At 39.5% G+C, this 16,278-nt stretch overlaps 1 protein-coding gene across 4 annotated transcripts in view; it reads left to right on the forward strand.

Moving 5' to 3' along the window:
* ZZEF1 (zinc finger ZZ-type and EF-hand domain containing 1) overlaps positions 1–16,278 on the forward strand; it is a 152,737-nt gene that overhangs the window by 47,660 nt on the left and 88,799 nt on the right. For 3 of the 4 annotated variants that reach the window (XM_081270831.1, XM_081270830.1, XM_081270832.1), the window contains exons 18-28: positions 469–583; positions 4,494–4,653; positions 5,796–5,917; positions 6,013–6,135; positions 7,659–7,825; positions 7,909–7,990; positions 8,771–8,972; positions 10,258–10,406; positions 12,103–12,343; positions 13,558–13,637; positions 15,990–16,083. In XM_081270831.1, the coding sequence (XP_081126957.1) occupies positions 469–583; positions 4,494–4,653; positions 5,796–5,917; positions 6,013–6,135; positions 7,659–7,825; positions 7,909–7,990; positions 8,771–8,972; positions 10,258–10,406; positions 12,103–12,343; positions 13,558–13,637; positions 15,990–16,083 (1,535 nt within the window). The remainder of the gene's footprint in view (positions 1–468; positions 584–4,493; positions 4,654–5,795; positions 5,918–6,012; positions 6,136–7,658; positions 7,826–7,908; positions 7,991–8,770; positions 8,973–10,257; positions 10,407–12,102; positions 12,344–13,557; positions 13,638–15,989; positions 16,084–16,278) is intronic. The other variant, XM_081270833.1, reaches the window with a different exon arrangement.

Below are 16,278 nucleotides of genomic sequence, written 5' to 3' on the forward strand. Positions count from 1 at the left end.
AAGCTAATAGCTCAAACATCTGCCTGCAAGTCAGACTGAGCCTGGTACAGATGCCTGACTTACAAGGCTAGCTATATAAAATGTTTCCAGAATCAAATAGCAAGGATGATGGAAGAGCCTGGGGCCATTATCTGAACAACGTTTGAAGACAGGGAATCATTAGCCTGGATTGTCCAGTTAGCATTCATGAGGTCAGTATTTTTTTTTGGTGGCCAAGGTGATTTACTCATTAGATATATTCCTTAGGATCTTTTCTAAGGCCTGGAGGATTTCTGAGTCTGTGCTTACAGAAGGTTATGTGGACAGATAGTGGCACAGTCCTAGCTGGAATCATGGCTTATCTTCCTGATGCAGACTCTTTCCGTCCCATAGAACTGATACTGAAATCTTTCTGGGATTTTTTAAGATAGAAAACATGAAAATCCCCTTCTTGAAACCAGATATGGTGACTAATTTGTGTCCTTCCAGTGATAAGGATCCAGGCGGCCTTCTGCTTTTACCTGAGAAAAGTGACCTGGCTGACATGAACATCAGTGAAGTCCTGGCAGTCATGAACACCCTCCTCTCTGTTGCTTCTCGAGAGGTATCACATGGCTTCCTCTCTCTTTTCTTTGCCTTGTGCTTTTAGGAACACATGACATGGTAGTCGCTATGCCTGTCCTTTAGCCCTTATCTACAGTATGACTTGATGATTACACATGAACACAGAGGTTTCCCAGCTAACCCCTATGAACAAGTAAGGGGACCTTTCCTTTCCTGTCCCCCGGTAGTCAGCAAGGAGTAAAAGCACAGATGTGCTTATTAAGCCTTCTGTGAGGGGCTGGGGATGTGGCTCAAGCGGTAGCGCGCTCGCCTGGCATGCGTGCGGCTCAGGTTCGATCCTCAGCACCACATACAAACAAAGATGTTGTGTCTGCCGAAAACTAAAAAAAAATAAATAAATATTAAAATTTTCTCTCTTTAAAAAAAAAAAAGAAGGGCAAAACTCATTGATGAGTTTATTAAAAAAAAAAAAAAAAGACTTCTGTGAAAAAAGAGGAATGGATTTGTATCAAGGGCCCTGGTACCTGGTACTGTCAGTCATCATCCCACCACGTAGTTATATATTTGTGATGTGAATTTTGTGGAAAACTGTTTTGACATTTAAAAAAAAACTGATTACTTAGTACATTTGAAGACTAATCAAATCTGAAAATGTAGTCTCTTTTTCCCATGTTAATGATATTTTTTAAACTTTGTACTTTTTTTCATATGAAAGGTCTTGCTTCTCAAAATGTAGTTCATGCTCTTAATGATGGGAAGCACCAGGAATAGTGAAAAAAAAAAATTGAATTTCCAGGTCCTACTCCAAGCTACTGATTTGGAATGTCTAAAGATAGGTTTAAGAATGTGCATTTTTACCAAGCACTCCCAAGAGATTTGGAAAAGAGAGAAGTGCTTTCCTAGGAGCCAAGAACTACCTCATAGGGCTAACTATAGGAACCAGAGAGAAGAGGTATTATGGTAGGACAATCCACACCATACCCTTGAGATATTTAATGATATGGACATCAAGGCAACTTATCTGTTTCTTGTTAACTGAACTTAGTGTCTTTAAATCTTTTATATTTTTGATAGTGCTTTACTGTTCTCAAGTTGCTGTTAGAGCCATGATTTTATTCATTCCCCACGGGCTGGAGCAATAGGCCAGTGAATAGTTATCTCCCTCCCACCACCACCAGTTCACTTATGGTGTCCTTAGAGACCTTATAATCTGACTAGGTTATCTACCACAGTCACACTGATGCTGACTGTTATTTAGGCCTACTATTGCTTTAAATCCAGGGTTGGGATTTCACTATGGTGCCTATTTTCTTTAAGCTAACATTAATTCTTTATACCTGATTGGTTCTCTGTTTTCCACTGTCACATTAATTTTCTCTTATTTTCATAGTGCTTTCTGTCCATACTCTTCTGCCTACCTCTTGTTTTCCCTCAAATTCTCATTCCAGCCTATTGCTCATCCTTACTTGTTCTCTGCTCCAATTTGCCATTCTCATCTCTCTCTTTATTTTTACCATTTCTCACACCTTCTCTTTCTCTTGGAAGCTCACCTAAATTATACCTGTTACACAAACCCTTGAAACTTTATCTGAGCTCTTACCCTAACCAGTTCTTCCACTAAAGTCATATCATCAGTTCCATTGGGCAAAAAACCTCAGAGTTCCCACCTGGTATTCATAGATGCTGCTGAAACTTAGGCCATTGGACTCTGAGTCTTATCCTCTTTCCACTAAGCCACACTTGCTTTAAGATATATGTGGGGAAGCAAGGTGGCATATGTCCAAGAGAATTTCCTCTAACTGTTACCATATGGAGATCAAATTCTTGTCCTTTTTTTCTCCTCTACTCATCTGTGATACAGAGGTTACAGATATTATTGGACCTCATAGGCCAGAGATCACTGTAGCCATTAACAGAATTCCTTGAATTATCATTCATGGAGGCATTTATGGTTATGTTAAAGAGGTAGAATTAGTTTAGAGGAAAAATGTAAAGGTGATCCAAAGTATACCTAGCATGAAATTTTTCTGCTAAGTCTGTTAACGGTATCACTGAATACCTGCTATGTATGAGGCCCTGTTCTAGGCACAGCAGATACAGTGATGGCAGAGCCCAGTCTTGAGATCAGACAAATGTGTGATTAGACAATTCTGACCACATGGCAAGGACTGTCAGAGGGTGGGTATGGGGTCCTTGGGGGAGTCGGGGATTCATACCTCACCATGTCTGGTAGAGCTGAGAAAAGGCATTTTGGAGAAGATGGTGCTGAAGCTCTGCACAAGACCATGAATAAGGCTTAAGCAAGCAAAGAAGAACAGAGTGGCACTGTAGATGGAGGGACTGGCATACACAGAAGCCTGTGACAAGGTGGGGAGGAGCAGGTGTTCGAAGAGCAGGAGTGATAATGGGTGGACTCCGAGCATGCTTAGTTCATAGTTCTGCCAGTGTTCAGATGTTGAGACTGGTTGCACTCAGGGTAGTAGTCAGTGCTGGAGATTGTAATCAGTAAAAAACAAGTGATAGTTGAAGTCATGATTAGAGATAGTATCATGTCATCCATGTGTTTCTTGAGGCAATCTTACAGAGAAGGGGTAGAGTCTCAGGAAGAAATTCAGGAAAAACAGAAGCTGGGGGAGGAGACAGAGCTTCATGGGGGATAGAGGTCAAAGAGTCTCTGAGGTTCAGTGGGAAGGATTTGCTCGCCAGGTGGTAAATGGTGTCTGAGGGGAGTGGTATCCACAGAAGCAGTAGAGTGGGAGGGAAGGGGAAAGCAAAGCCTCAGAAGATAGAGGCAACTTCTAAAAATTATATATATATATATATATAAAATAAAGAGTATATATGACAAGGTGCCGTGTCCCACACCTATAATCCCAGCTACATGGAGGCTGAGGTAGGAGGATCACAAGTTCAAGGCCAGCCTTAGCTTAACAAGACCCTTTCTCATAATAAGAAATAAAGATGAGTTAGGGTGAAGCTCAGTGATAGAGCACCCCTGGGTTCAATCTCCAGGACCCTCACATGCACATACACTCATGAAAGAGTGTGTGTGTGTGTGTACAGATGGCTTACAGAAGCAACTCTCATTTAAGGATTAGAACATTACTAGTATCTTTGAAATCCCGTCCCCCATCCCCATGACTTTTCATGGCTCACCTTCCACTTTCCTCAACAGCTACAGCCACCATTCTGAAGTTTGTGTTCATCATTCCTTATTTTTCTTTTTCTTTGTAGTTATCCATACCCAATGTGTTTATTTTTCCTGATTTTGTCCTTTAACAGAATCATATGTGTACAATCTTTTTGTGGCATGTTTTGAGATTCATTCATGTTGATATATGTGTTGTCATACACTTTCCCTGGTGTGCATGTTACACTTTTTTTTAATCCATTTTTACTTTGGAGGGATTGTTGGGTTAGTTCCAGCTTGAGCCCCTGACAGTGCCAATACAAGCATACCTCATGATACTTATGTGTAGGAGTTTATCTCTAAAGGTCAGGTGATACTTCAAAGAAACTCCCAATAACAAAGATGATGATTAGAGAGCCATGGAAAGATGAAGATTTATTTTAAGGTGAGAAAGATTTAACTGAAAGCTCAGGAGAAGGAGCCAAAGAGAAAAGAAATTTTAAGATGTAAGACAGGGAAGAAATAAGCAGTGGGGTGGGTTCCTGAACTGTGGAAGGAAATATCCCATGGAGCAGAAAACATTGCTGTAAAGTTTCTGAAAATTGCAGGGCAAGAGAGGAGTTTTCATAATGCCATCTTTCTTGGTTCACTTCTGGGTTGAAAACTCTTCTGAGACTATTCCCCATACAGGTAGTTTTTTTTGTTTTTTTTTTTTTTTTTTTTTTTTTTTGCTAGTAATAGCTGCTCCCATAGAGGGCCCTTGGCTGTATTCTTTGAGTAGCCTGCTTGGGACATTTTGTATTTGTCTGCTTCCTTGTAGTGTGAGCTGTTGATGCTCAGTGGGACCCAAGGGGAGGCTGGCTCTGTGCTCCTCTCCCTCTTCTGGTCTGTCCAAGGCAGCCTGCTCTCCTGGTGCTATCTGCAGCTAAAGGCAACTGACACAGCAGCCAAAGGCCTGGCCGTGGACCTCATTGAAAAATGTGAGTGTTGATATTAAATACACAATAGCAGGTGTCTGGATTTAACTCTGCACAAAAACTTTCTCTTTTGTAACTCACACAGAGATGTGCACTTGGTTCTTTATTAGAGTTTAGATCTGTGCTGGGTGCAGTGATGCACACCTATAATCCCAACTACTCGGGAAGCTAAGGCAGGAGAATTACAAGTTTGAAGCCAGCTTCAGAAATTTAGCAAGACCCTCAGCACCTTAGTGATACCCTGTCTCAAGATTAGAAATAAAAGGGGCTGGGGATGTTGCTCAGTGGTAGAACTCTACTAGATTCAATCCCCAGTGCCACAAAAACAAAAAACACAAAATAAAACCAAAAAACTGAATAGGGTAACTTTTGTCTTCTTAAAATAGAATTCTATAGTATGTCTTTTTCTCAAAATTTCCTATCTGAATGTGGTATATGTCTTAGTATTTTTTTTGAGGAATTGGGTCATTCCATAACCTGACATTCTCTCTTCAGTCACACAGCACTCTTAGATGACGTCTCACTTGTCAGGAGAGTCTGTCATCCCTGGCTTAATCAAGTCATCTAAAAAAGAGTTTTGAGCTTTTAGCATCCAAGGTGTATGAATACTGCTGTGACCTCTGCCAGTCCTGAGAGTACTCAAATTCATGTCCTGTAAACCCACAGAAGATTATATGAAACTAACAAGTTCTGAGAAATTGGGTGGGAAAAGTTTGGTTTCATCAAACCTGACCTGAGCAGCTATGGCATAAATGCTTAGGGTACTGAGTCCTATAATTGGAACCTGTTCCTTCAGATTGGTGCCCCTAATGCATGGGCCCATTGTATACTAAAGGAAAAAAGGATGCTGAGAGCTGGGCCCACTGACAATGTAACTTCACTTATAGAAGTGATATCTCCACTTCATCAAAAACTAACAAAGACGGAAAACATCTCTTTAAAAGTAACCTTTTACTGAAATTTGCATTGCTTTCCCTTCCAGAGGAAAGCATTTGGATGGTGCTTGGTGGTCCCCTGGTCTTCTATTGTTGAGTCTTACACACACACAGCTTCTGTGGTCCTCTCTGGCTTTGCTCTTGGTAACAACTAAGCAAGTGATATTCCCTCCATATAAAATATTAACCGCTTTTTTTATGTTTTGATAGATGTGGCACAGTTTCTGGCAAGCATGAGAGTGATTTTGGAATCCCTTTTGTCACAGTATAGTGGGAAAACCATAGTAGAAAAATTATGTAATTCAGTGTTTTCGATGGCAGCTCGTCAACTGGTAAGAAAATGTAACAAGCAGAGTAGGGGTTGGTGATCAGTACCCCAGGCAGGGCCTGAGGTGGACACTGGGTGCCTTTGTTCATCTTTCTTTAGGTCATCTTCCTGTTGGACTTCTGCACTTTAGACATTTCACACTGCACACTCTTGAGAGAGTTCAGTACCCTAACAGAGCTATTGAAGAAGCTCTGCAGTGACCCTGAAGGAGGGCCAAATAAGGTAACTTGAGTGGGTGTTTGACCCTGTGTTGCTTCCTCTTAAAAGATAAAAGAGATGTGACCGTATTGAATGGAACATACCACTGACTATAGATCTTCACAAATAAGTTGCCTCTAGAAGGCAATTTTATTGGTGGTTTTTTCAACAAAGAGAATAAATGGTGATCCAAGTTTATTTGTCATAGTCAGCATTAGAAAGGAGATACAAAGAGTAAATTATGCAATTATAACACAAAAAGTTACGTAAGATCCATATATGTGAATAATCATTGAAGTCTAGAAGAGAAAATGTATGTTGAAAGGCAAATTAGAACTATGTTTTCCTAGCAATTTAGAAGGCTGAAGCAGGAGGAGCACAAGTTTAAAGCATGCCTTGGTGATTTACGGAGACCCTAAGCAACATAGCAAGACCCTGTCTCAAAATAAAAATAAAAAAGGCAGGGGATGTGGCTCAATGATTAAGCACCCTCCGGTTCAGTCTCCGGTACCCGCTGCCTCCCCAAAAAAAAGGCATGTTAGAAAGTCTGACATTTAAAAGAATTGTCTCTCTCACTTAATTTTATAGTACACGAAGTTTTTTCACAGTCTTATTTAAGTATCACAAAAACCCTTAGCAGTAGAAAGGGCATATATTTAATAGGTTTTTTAAAAAGCAAAGATTCAAAGAGAGATAGTGGTCTTAGATTTGCCGAGGTCCCAAGTAGGAATATGAGGCCTTTAAACTCTTAATTCAGTGTTCTTCCCCCACCCCACTGGAAATACATATTGTCAGTGATTTGTAAGAAATAGTTCTGGCTAAGTGTGTTTTGATTACAGGTGCATGCCTGTAATCCCAGCAGTTTAGGAGGCTGAGACAGGAGGATCACAAGTTCAAAGCCAGCAAGGCACTAAGCAATCAGAGAGACTCTGTCTCAAAATAAAAAATAGAGACCAGTTTTTGAGTCACAAAGAACGTATTTACTACTGAAATGCTTCCTCCTCACATCTGTTTGACCACACTGGCTAAGTATTTGGCTCAGTGGTTAAGTCCGCCTGGGTTTAATCACCAGAACCAAAAAAGAAATAGTTTTGGGCTGGGAATGTAGCTCAGTGGTTGAACACTTGGCTACATATGTGAGGCCTTGGGTTTGATCCAGGGCAAATGCAAAAAAAGATAAAGACTGATCCCAGAGTTCCTACAGTAGACTAAAAGCACATGTCTACCTTGCTGAATGATAGACATCTGTTGATCTCTGTTCAGATGGGAAGGTCAGGTGTCTTTTAGCTTGCATGACAGCGTGGGGCTGTCAAAGCTCATGTGCCTACAGCACTGATAGAGAAAGCCTATTGCGTATGGCTGGGTGTGGAGTGATGAATACTATCTTTTTTAAAAAATATTTTTTTAATTGTCAATGGACCTTTATTTATTTTTATGTGGTGCTGAGAATCGAACCTAGTGCTTCACACATGCTAGGCAAGCACTCCACCACTGAGCTACAACCCCAGCCCGAATACTGTCTTTTCTTGACTCACTTGTTTGCCTAGCTGGATGTAGAGACCTGGCAGCAAGAACAGCCTGTGGTTCTGCATACATGGACCAAAGAGTCTGCCCACAACTATGAAAATAACTGCCATGAGGTGTCTGTCTTTGTTAGCCCAGGGGCAACCTATTTTGAGGTGGAATTTGACGAAAGGTGTGAAACTGAAAAAAGGTAAGACTTACATGTTCTTTTCTCCCCAGCAATAATGGGTCAAAAACAAGAGAAGAAAAGTAATAAAGATTATGCTTTCACAGATATGATTACCTGGAATTTACTGATGCTAGAGGTGGGAAAACACGCTATGACACAAAAGTCGGCACTTACAAATGGCCCAAGGTGAGTGATATTCTTAGAAATAAATGAAACACTTCTGCAGCAATTCTGTCAACCCTTAGAGCAAGAGGTGTGATCTTTGAAGGGAAGCATTTATATTAAGTGAGATTTGTATCAAAGTTGACAAACTACAATCTGTTGCCTGTTTTATAATTAAAAAAGATTTGAAACACAACCATACCATTTATCTCTTATAGCCACTTTGGTACTGCTTTGGCAGGGTTGAATGGTCACAACACAGATTGTATGACCTGAAAAACCTAAAATATTGGCCACCTGCATTCTTTATAGGAAAAGTTTACCAACCCCAGACTCTTTCAGCATTGTCCAGAATAAATGAGGATCTGTCACTCTTGTCAAGGACGGACTGGTGGATCTGAATGAAGGCCCAGACCATGGTGAAAGCCAGGAGTCCAGTTCACAGTTGGATCTGCTCTCTCTGGGTTGGAGATTAAGAGCTGCCCCAGGCTGTTGACCTTCTCTCTGCTCTCAGGGGTCTTGGCTGGCAGCAAAGGACTAAGCAGGTGTGATCACTGGCTGAGTAGGTAGTAGGCAGATGGGCATCTGAGTTTAGAAAGCTAAGCAGTAGTTTTCTGACAATTATGCTTTTTCATGAGTGTTGCAGTAAATTTTGTGTTTCAGTCACACCTTTGTACATTTCTCCTTCAGTAGTTGTGCACTTGTGGAAATAGAGACCAATTTTTTAGTCACAAAGAACATGTTTACTACTGAAATGCTCCCTCCTCACATCTATTTGACCACATGACATTTGTCTGTCTCTAGAAAGTGACCTTTAAGGATGGTCCTCGGCTACAGTTCCTCTTTCACTCTGACAGCAGCAACAATGAGTGGGGCTACAAATTCACCGTCACTGCCTATGGCTTGCCTGATGTTGCTGTGTCTTGGGGGTTAGATTTACAACTCCTTGTCTCCAGACTGATGGGACGCCTTGCCTCCCAGTGCATGGCACTCAAGTCTACGTATCGTAAGTTCACAGCCCTGTCCCTTCCTTTTCCTTACAACTGTGTTTAAGAGCAAAACATGTACTCTCCCTTGTGGCATCTTCACATAAGATCAGGGCAAGGTATTGATAATATTCCCTTCAGTTTCCTTTAAACCAAGCCAGAATAAATTGTCCACTTGACATCTTTGACATGAAATTTCTTTTTTCTTTTCTTTTCTTTTTTTTTTTTTTTTTTTTTGGGTACCGGGCATTGAGCCCAGGGGTGCTTAACCACTAAGCCACATCCCCTAAATAATAGGTGTATTATTTAGAGACAGGGTTTTGCTAAGTAGTTTAGGCCTGGCTAAGTTGCTGAACTTGTGATCCTCCTGCCACAGCCTCCTGAGCTGCTGGGATTATAGGTGTGCACCACCACTCCCGGCTGACATGAAGTTTTTTGGCTCAGTCTTTGGCCCACATCACAAAGGGTTTTGTGGATTCCCCCTATTGAAAGAGAACAAGAGAAAGAGGGAGCTGGATTTTTTAGCAACATCATAATCATGTATTTTTGGAGGTAGATTTAGGTATACTCCAACTAGAAGGCAGAAAAATAAAATAAATTAATTGTATATTGTTTGAGTAAATATTTATGTATAGATATAGATATGTGAGTATGGATTTGGTCAACTTGTTATTAAATTCAATTTATAGAACTTGTTATTAAATTCTTATAAGTAATAAAACTTATATAATAAACCTTTCTAGTATATTTTATTTCTGTATGATCTCTTGAGTTTTTCTAATTATAAAAGTAAAAGCTCATAGAAAAATTACATACTGGAGAAAAATTGAAGAAAAGTAGAATCACCCTTACTCCTAACACCCAGAGATAACTATTATCAACATTTTTAAAATTCCACCTAATCTTTATTTCTGTGTCTATTTAGATCTATGGTGGGTATTTAATTATTTTTTTTAATAAAATTAAGTTTATAAATTGTGAATGTTTTCCCATAATTAATATTCTTAAATGACCTCCTATTGTGTGCTAGAAGTAGTTTACATTTGGCTTTCAGTTTAGTAAACAGGTTAATCACTTCAAAGGCACCTTGTAACTGAAGTTATCCTACAGAACAGCAGCATTTCAGGACTTCTGGTTTAGGTTAATCTATAATATGTTTCTCGGAAATGTGAGTGAATTTCCTCTTAGGTTTTTTTTTTTTTTTCTCTCTCTCTCTCTCTGTTTAACCCTTTTCTTTGTTAGTTCAAAGAATCTCAGTGTATTAAGGAAAAAATAGAACTCTTACAAGTCACCTTCTTTTTCCAGAGTTAGGAAGTAACATGGTAATACCACAGGCAAAAATGGCTTCAGTCCTGAACTCTCCTTTGTGGAAACCTGTCTTCAGGCATCAGATTTGTCCAGAGTTGGAATTAGAAGCAAGCTGGCCCACTCACCCACACCAGGATAGGAAGGAGGTATTTACTCTTCTGTCATCTTTACATCTGGGTGGAAACTGTTTACTAATGTCTTATCACCCCATTAAACTATTAGTGCCTTGAGGCAGAAACTGTTCCTTGTTATTTGTTATCCCACTGTGTACCCCAGGGACCAGTCAGCAATGGGTGTTCAAAAATAAGGAATGACTCCAGTGAAATATAGTAGGTATTCAGTAAATCTTTCTTGATGGCATTATCAATCAAACAAGTGGAGTCTGTTTCTAGTGCCTACTGAGTCACACTTTAGAGTAAATGGTTTTTGCTATTCCTTTTGTTCTCCATACAACTGTAGCACTTTATTTAAGTGTTCATAATATTTTAAAAACTAAAAACTTTGCCCTGTTTCTACTTTCCATCTCTCCTTCCCTTTTTCTATTCTATTATTTCTCCTTCCTTCTTCTTTCCCTCCCTTTCTTTCCCCTGCAAGTTATTCCATGGTCAATTGCCAAAGTCAGTGGCTCTTTCTCCATTTCTACTCTCCTTTATTTCCCTGTTAAATCAAACTCCTTCAGACCCTCTCTTTTTTTGATTCCATGATAGTCCACTGTCTTCTCTACATCCAACTCTCTGTGTGCCTCCTCTGTTGGCCTTTCTCATTCCTTCTTCTCTATAAGGTAGGCTATATTCAGGCTTCCTCCCCTTTTCTACCATCCACCAAAACTTTATTCTCTCTTCTCTCTTTAACTGTCCCATCTGTAGGAATAATTCCTTAATATCAGTTTCCAGCCCTCTTTCTTCTCCCAGACTCCAGTATCTTCTCCATATCTTCATCTTCCTGTTAGGCGTTTTCATTTTAATGTCCTGACTCCCATTAACTCTGAAGTAAAAAACCAGAATGTCTCCTTTACTAACTGCTCACTTCTGTTGTAGTCATTGTTTGCCCAGGCCCAGAGCCACTGCTCCCTCACATCCCCTTCATCCCTGCCCTGCTCTTGCCTTTCCTATCAGTCAGTTGCAAGCCCTGTAGATTCTTCCTTATGATGTTCATCTCTGTCCTTTCCTCTGTCTCCATTTTTATCCAGGCCCTCATCACACCTGCATTATTACATTGATACCTGCCAAGTTTTTTTTTTTTGTTTGTTTGTTTTTTAAATCACTGCATTATCTTGTCATTCCACTGCCAAGCACCATTAATGGCTCCCCGTTGCCCACAGGGTGAAGTCTAAACTCCTCAGTGTGACAGTCAAGGCTCTCTACAGTCTCCTTTCACCTTAACTATCTGACTCTAGTTCCCACCACTCCCCAGCTGAGACTTCAGGCCAGGTCAGTCTCCCCACTGACTCTTAACCTCTGCTAGTGGTTATATCCCTCAAGGCCAAGCCTTCCCATCCTTCAGGGTTCAGCCCTAATCCCAAGTCCTTCAGAAGGCTTTCTTAATTACTTTAACCTGCCAGGAACTCCTTCCTTTGAGTTCTCAGCACTGGGTGTCCCCTTTAGGCATTTGGCACTGGATAATCTTTTGCTTTATGGTAGTGTTAGTTTTAATGCATTTAAGTTTTATTTTTATTTGCCTTTATTAACCCATATACATCTGTCTGGTCTCCCTAAAATAGATTTAAACTTCCTGAGAGTATGCACCATTTGTTTATACTTCCGCTTTATCTTAGTAGGTGCTCAGTAAATTTTACTTTTTGATGAATATTTAAAATGTGATTTTTTTTTTTCTCGTTCCTAGGTTAAGAGCATCCCTGACGATCCCTGCCGCCATTTTCTCCTTGATTTTGCCCAGTCAGAGCCTGCTCAGAACTTCTGTGGGCCATATTCAGAACTTTTCAAAGGATTCATACAGGCATGTAGAAAACAGGCCCCAAAGACAGATATAGTTGCTGGTTCCACTATTGATCAAGCTGTGAACGCCACCTTTGCTGCTCTGGTGTATCGCACTCCAGACTTATATGAGAAGCTGCAAAAATATGGTAACTTATATTACAGGGAATATGTTTGATCTGAAGGCTAATTGCTAAGTTTTAAGAAGCCTATCTTAAGGGAAAATTTAGAAATTCTAAAATGTTAACACATATCTACAACTGTAAACTTCATCTTGTTCTACTTTGTCAATCAAAAGATTCATGGCCAGTTTATAGTTAGCAGATAGTTATGTGTGGCAAGTAGCCTTGAGTTTCTGAATTAGCAGATACTTTGTCTTTTTCCAGAATTCTCATGGAAAACTTCCAAGAAATTTCATAGAAAGAAACCTTAATGGTTTTGGTTCTGAAACTCAGAAGCTGCACTGCTTCAGATTAATTAGACAACCTTCCTGCACCTCTGTTTCCTCATCTGTAAAATTGGTTTAGAATTCCTTAGCTCCAACATTCTAGAAATTCCAATTAAAGCCACAAGTATTTAAGTTATTGACTGTGCTAATAACATGCTTGTAGAAGGAGGCAAATGAAGGTACTAACTCTTTCTCTAGACTTGCAGCTTCTCTGTGGCATGATCCCGCCAGGCTGCCTCTGGTGGGATCTCTGTGGACAGCCTTCCTGTCACCATTTCTCTTCCTCACTTCCCTCAGGGCACCATCTCTGCATGTTGTTCATATGTGCAGCTTATATCCTAATAGGATCCACACAGAAGATCTCTACTCTCTCCACATTCACACTTTTTCAGGGAAAAGCATTGCAAATCCTATGTAAAGAAAGATAAGGCTTACGGCTGGGGTTGTGGCTCAGCGTAGAGCACTTGCCTAGCATGTGCAATGCCCTGGGTTTGATCCCCAGCACCACATAGAATTTAATTTAATTTTTAATGTTTTAGGATGCTAGGGATTGAACCCAGTACTTTGCACATGATAAGCAAGCACTCTACCACTGAGTTACTCCCCTGACCTGATATTTTAAAGATTTTACTTTAGATATTTTTTTATATTTTATTCACTTTGAGTAGTATTTCTATTTCAAAAATTATTAGTTTGAACGAAGTTAGTTTGAAATAACACAGAGAACCCATCCAAGTATTTGTGGCTTAATCAATGATTTTTTCCCCTCAAGTCTGTCTTACCACCCCTAATGCATGAGTGTCAGGAGGACTTCTTCTGTATTTTAAAAGGTTCAGAAAATATTTTGTGCTTAAAGCTACAGTAGTGAATTGAGTAAACTGAATGTAATCACTTTGTCTCTCCTCCTCTCCCTAGTAAACAGCCGGGGCAAGATAGCCCTGAGTGAAGAGTTTGCACAGGTGTATTCTTTGGCGGATGGGATTCGAATATGGATGGTAAGATTTTCCTTCCCATGAGATTTTGATATATTTTAGGTTTTCCTACCATGATATCATGGCAATAAGTAGGCCTCTTCTCAAGAATATAATATGAGGAATTTTTTTAAACTAAACTTCGGCTATATGAATATAAATAATAATTTAGAACCCTTGTAATCATAATTTATGGGGCAGGATATTGGCCAAATGATATTGTTATATTGTATACATATGCTAATATTTAACAACAAATCCCAGCACTACGTACAACAATAATGCACCAATAAAAAATGTGGAGGAAAAAAAAGAAATTGTAATTTGGTGATTGTTGAAAATATTGAGTAAACCGGGTTTAGTTGAGCCCTCTTTACATCTTTTAGTAACCCTAGAGGCTACTCCATAGATCTTCTTAGACCAGAAGGAAAAGGATTGCTTTATATACTCAGCATCCATTGACAGTTTTAGGCAGGGGAGAGGCCTCGGGTCTGCATCTTAGAAAAATGGTTCTGTAGCATTGTGTGACAGCAGTAACATGGAAGAACCAGCTGTCTATCAGTAGGAAAAAGTGACAAGATATACTGAATATTATATTATTACAAAATACTACATTATAATATAAAATAATGGTGTAATATTATATTACAATGAAAGTGAATGAAAAGAGCCACATGTATCACCATGGATAACTCTCACAGACTTGATGAACAAAAAAGCAAATTGCAAAAGAATGCAGAAGTGTGGAAATCCTTGTAAGATCCTAATTCAAACCAAATCTGTGTGTTACACCTATAAGTATGTAGTTAAAACTTTTTATAAATTCATAAAAAAGATAAACACTAAATTGTTTTTATTTCTTAGGCATGGAGATGAGTACCTATATATATTAGTGTTATTATTCCTTACATATTTGCATGCATCTTAAATATTATGTTGTAATTGAGAAAAAAAAATCTTTGAGTAGAGGATAGATAATGAAATTGAAAGCAGAAGACTTAATTGCAGTAATTAGATGAGGATGGCTTTTGCAACTGAGGAGATAAAATCCACAGGGCTTTGTGATTGATGTGAGTGGTAAATAGGAAGAAGAAATTTAGAGTAGTCCCAGGTTTCTGGTGGTGATTTGGTGGGTGATAGAAGTGTTGACCAAGCATTAGTCTTAGATCTGAGAGTGAGGAGGTAAGTTCAGTTTAGAACCTGTTGAGTGTAAAAACATCTAGGTTATCTAAGACATCTACCTGGACAGTTCATTAAAGAACCTAAATGGATGATGCACAGAAATGTCAAGGCAGAGATAAAGAAAACTTTAAATAATTTGTAGTAAGTTCTTTATTTTGTTTTGTTTTTAAATATGAATTTATTTAGGAACACACAGCCTTGGACAGATACACAGTGACTATAACATTGGTTAGTGCCCAATATATCCTGAATAGATAGAAACCAACATGAACAGAATCTGTCATAAGAAACTAAAAGGCATTGTTTTCAGAATGGTAGGAAGAGATTCAGAAGAGTATGCTGACAGAGAAACCAAGGCAATAGTAAAGTTTAAAGAAAGAAGTATTTAGGAAAGTCAGCCACCATGGACAATTCATGTAAAAAGGATTTGGCAATTGACAAGGCACATTGTAGGTTATGCTCCTGGGTTAGCCTAGAACAGACTGTCCATAGTTGGACAACATATCAACCTTCTCTTTGGTACCTTGACACCTCATACATCACACATGGCCTTCTGCCTGAGCTTTCATCATTGTGGCCCATGGTGTGACCATTGCCTGGACTATAACTAAAATCACCATTCTCTACCTAGAAGTCTCAGCAGCACTTAGGGGTTTCCTCTCATTCAAGATAGAATGGATCAAATTTTGTCTAAGTCAGATGTGGTGGCATACACTTGTAATCCCAGCTACTCAGGAGGCTGGGGCAGGAGGATCAGTTGAGTCCAAGGATTTGAGGTTAGCCTGGGCAATACAGTGAGAGCCCATCTCAAAAATGAAATTTTTTTGGTCCAAGCTTGACCCTTTCTCTAGACCTCAGCTTCTTTGTCTGTACTAGTAAGCTTTAACTATAGGCATCTCGTATACTAATGTTTTAGATTTTTTTTAACTAATAAAGTCATGTATATAAAATCCTCCTAAATAACACATACTTGAAAAGAAGGTAGTTTTGCAGATATACCTTTAGACAATTTCAAAGCCTGGAAGACTTTCAGAACATACAAAAACAGCTCAGCTCTGTGTCCTCAGCAGCTGAATAACAGCTATAAAGTCCTCTGTGCTCTTCAATGCTGTGTGCCTTTAAAGTACTTCAGTGTAACTGCCCTTGACACCCTGTCTGGACAGCTTAATTATGTGGCTCAAATCCTCTCCCCAGTTAGAGATGAAGCAGAAGTCCCTGATGAGCCTGGGGAGCGAGGCAGAAGAAAAACACAATTTGGAAGCGACTGAGGCAAATCCAGAGAGCCTGGGTGAGTGTGCCACCGCCAGCTGTGGTCATCTGACCTTCAGTTTTTCTTTTCAGAACTTTGAGAACCAGCACCCTACCTTTGGGTTACGCTAGTTGAGGCCACGTAGACCAAAGAAAAGTAATAAAGTTGCTAAATGTTGTTTCCTAATACTTGTCACTAATGGAGAAAATGCCAGAGAGGAATAATTATTTATTG

The sequence above is a fragment of the Spermophilus citellus genome (assembly GCF_964194105.1).
Source record: "Spermophilus citellus genome assembly, chromosome: 17".
NCBI lineage: Eukaryota > Metazoa > Chordata > Mammalia > Rodentia > Sciuridae > Spermophilus > Spermophilus citellus.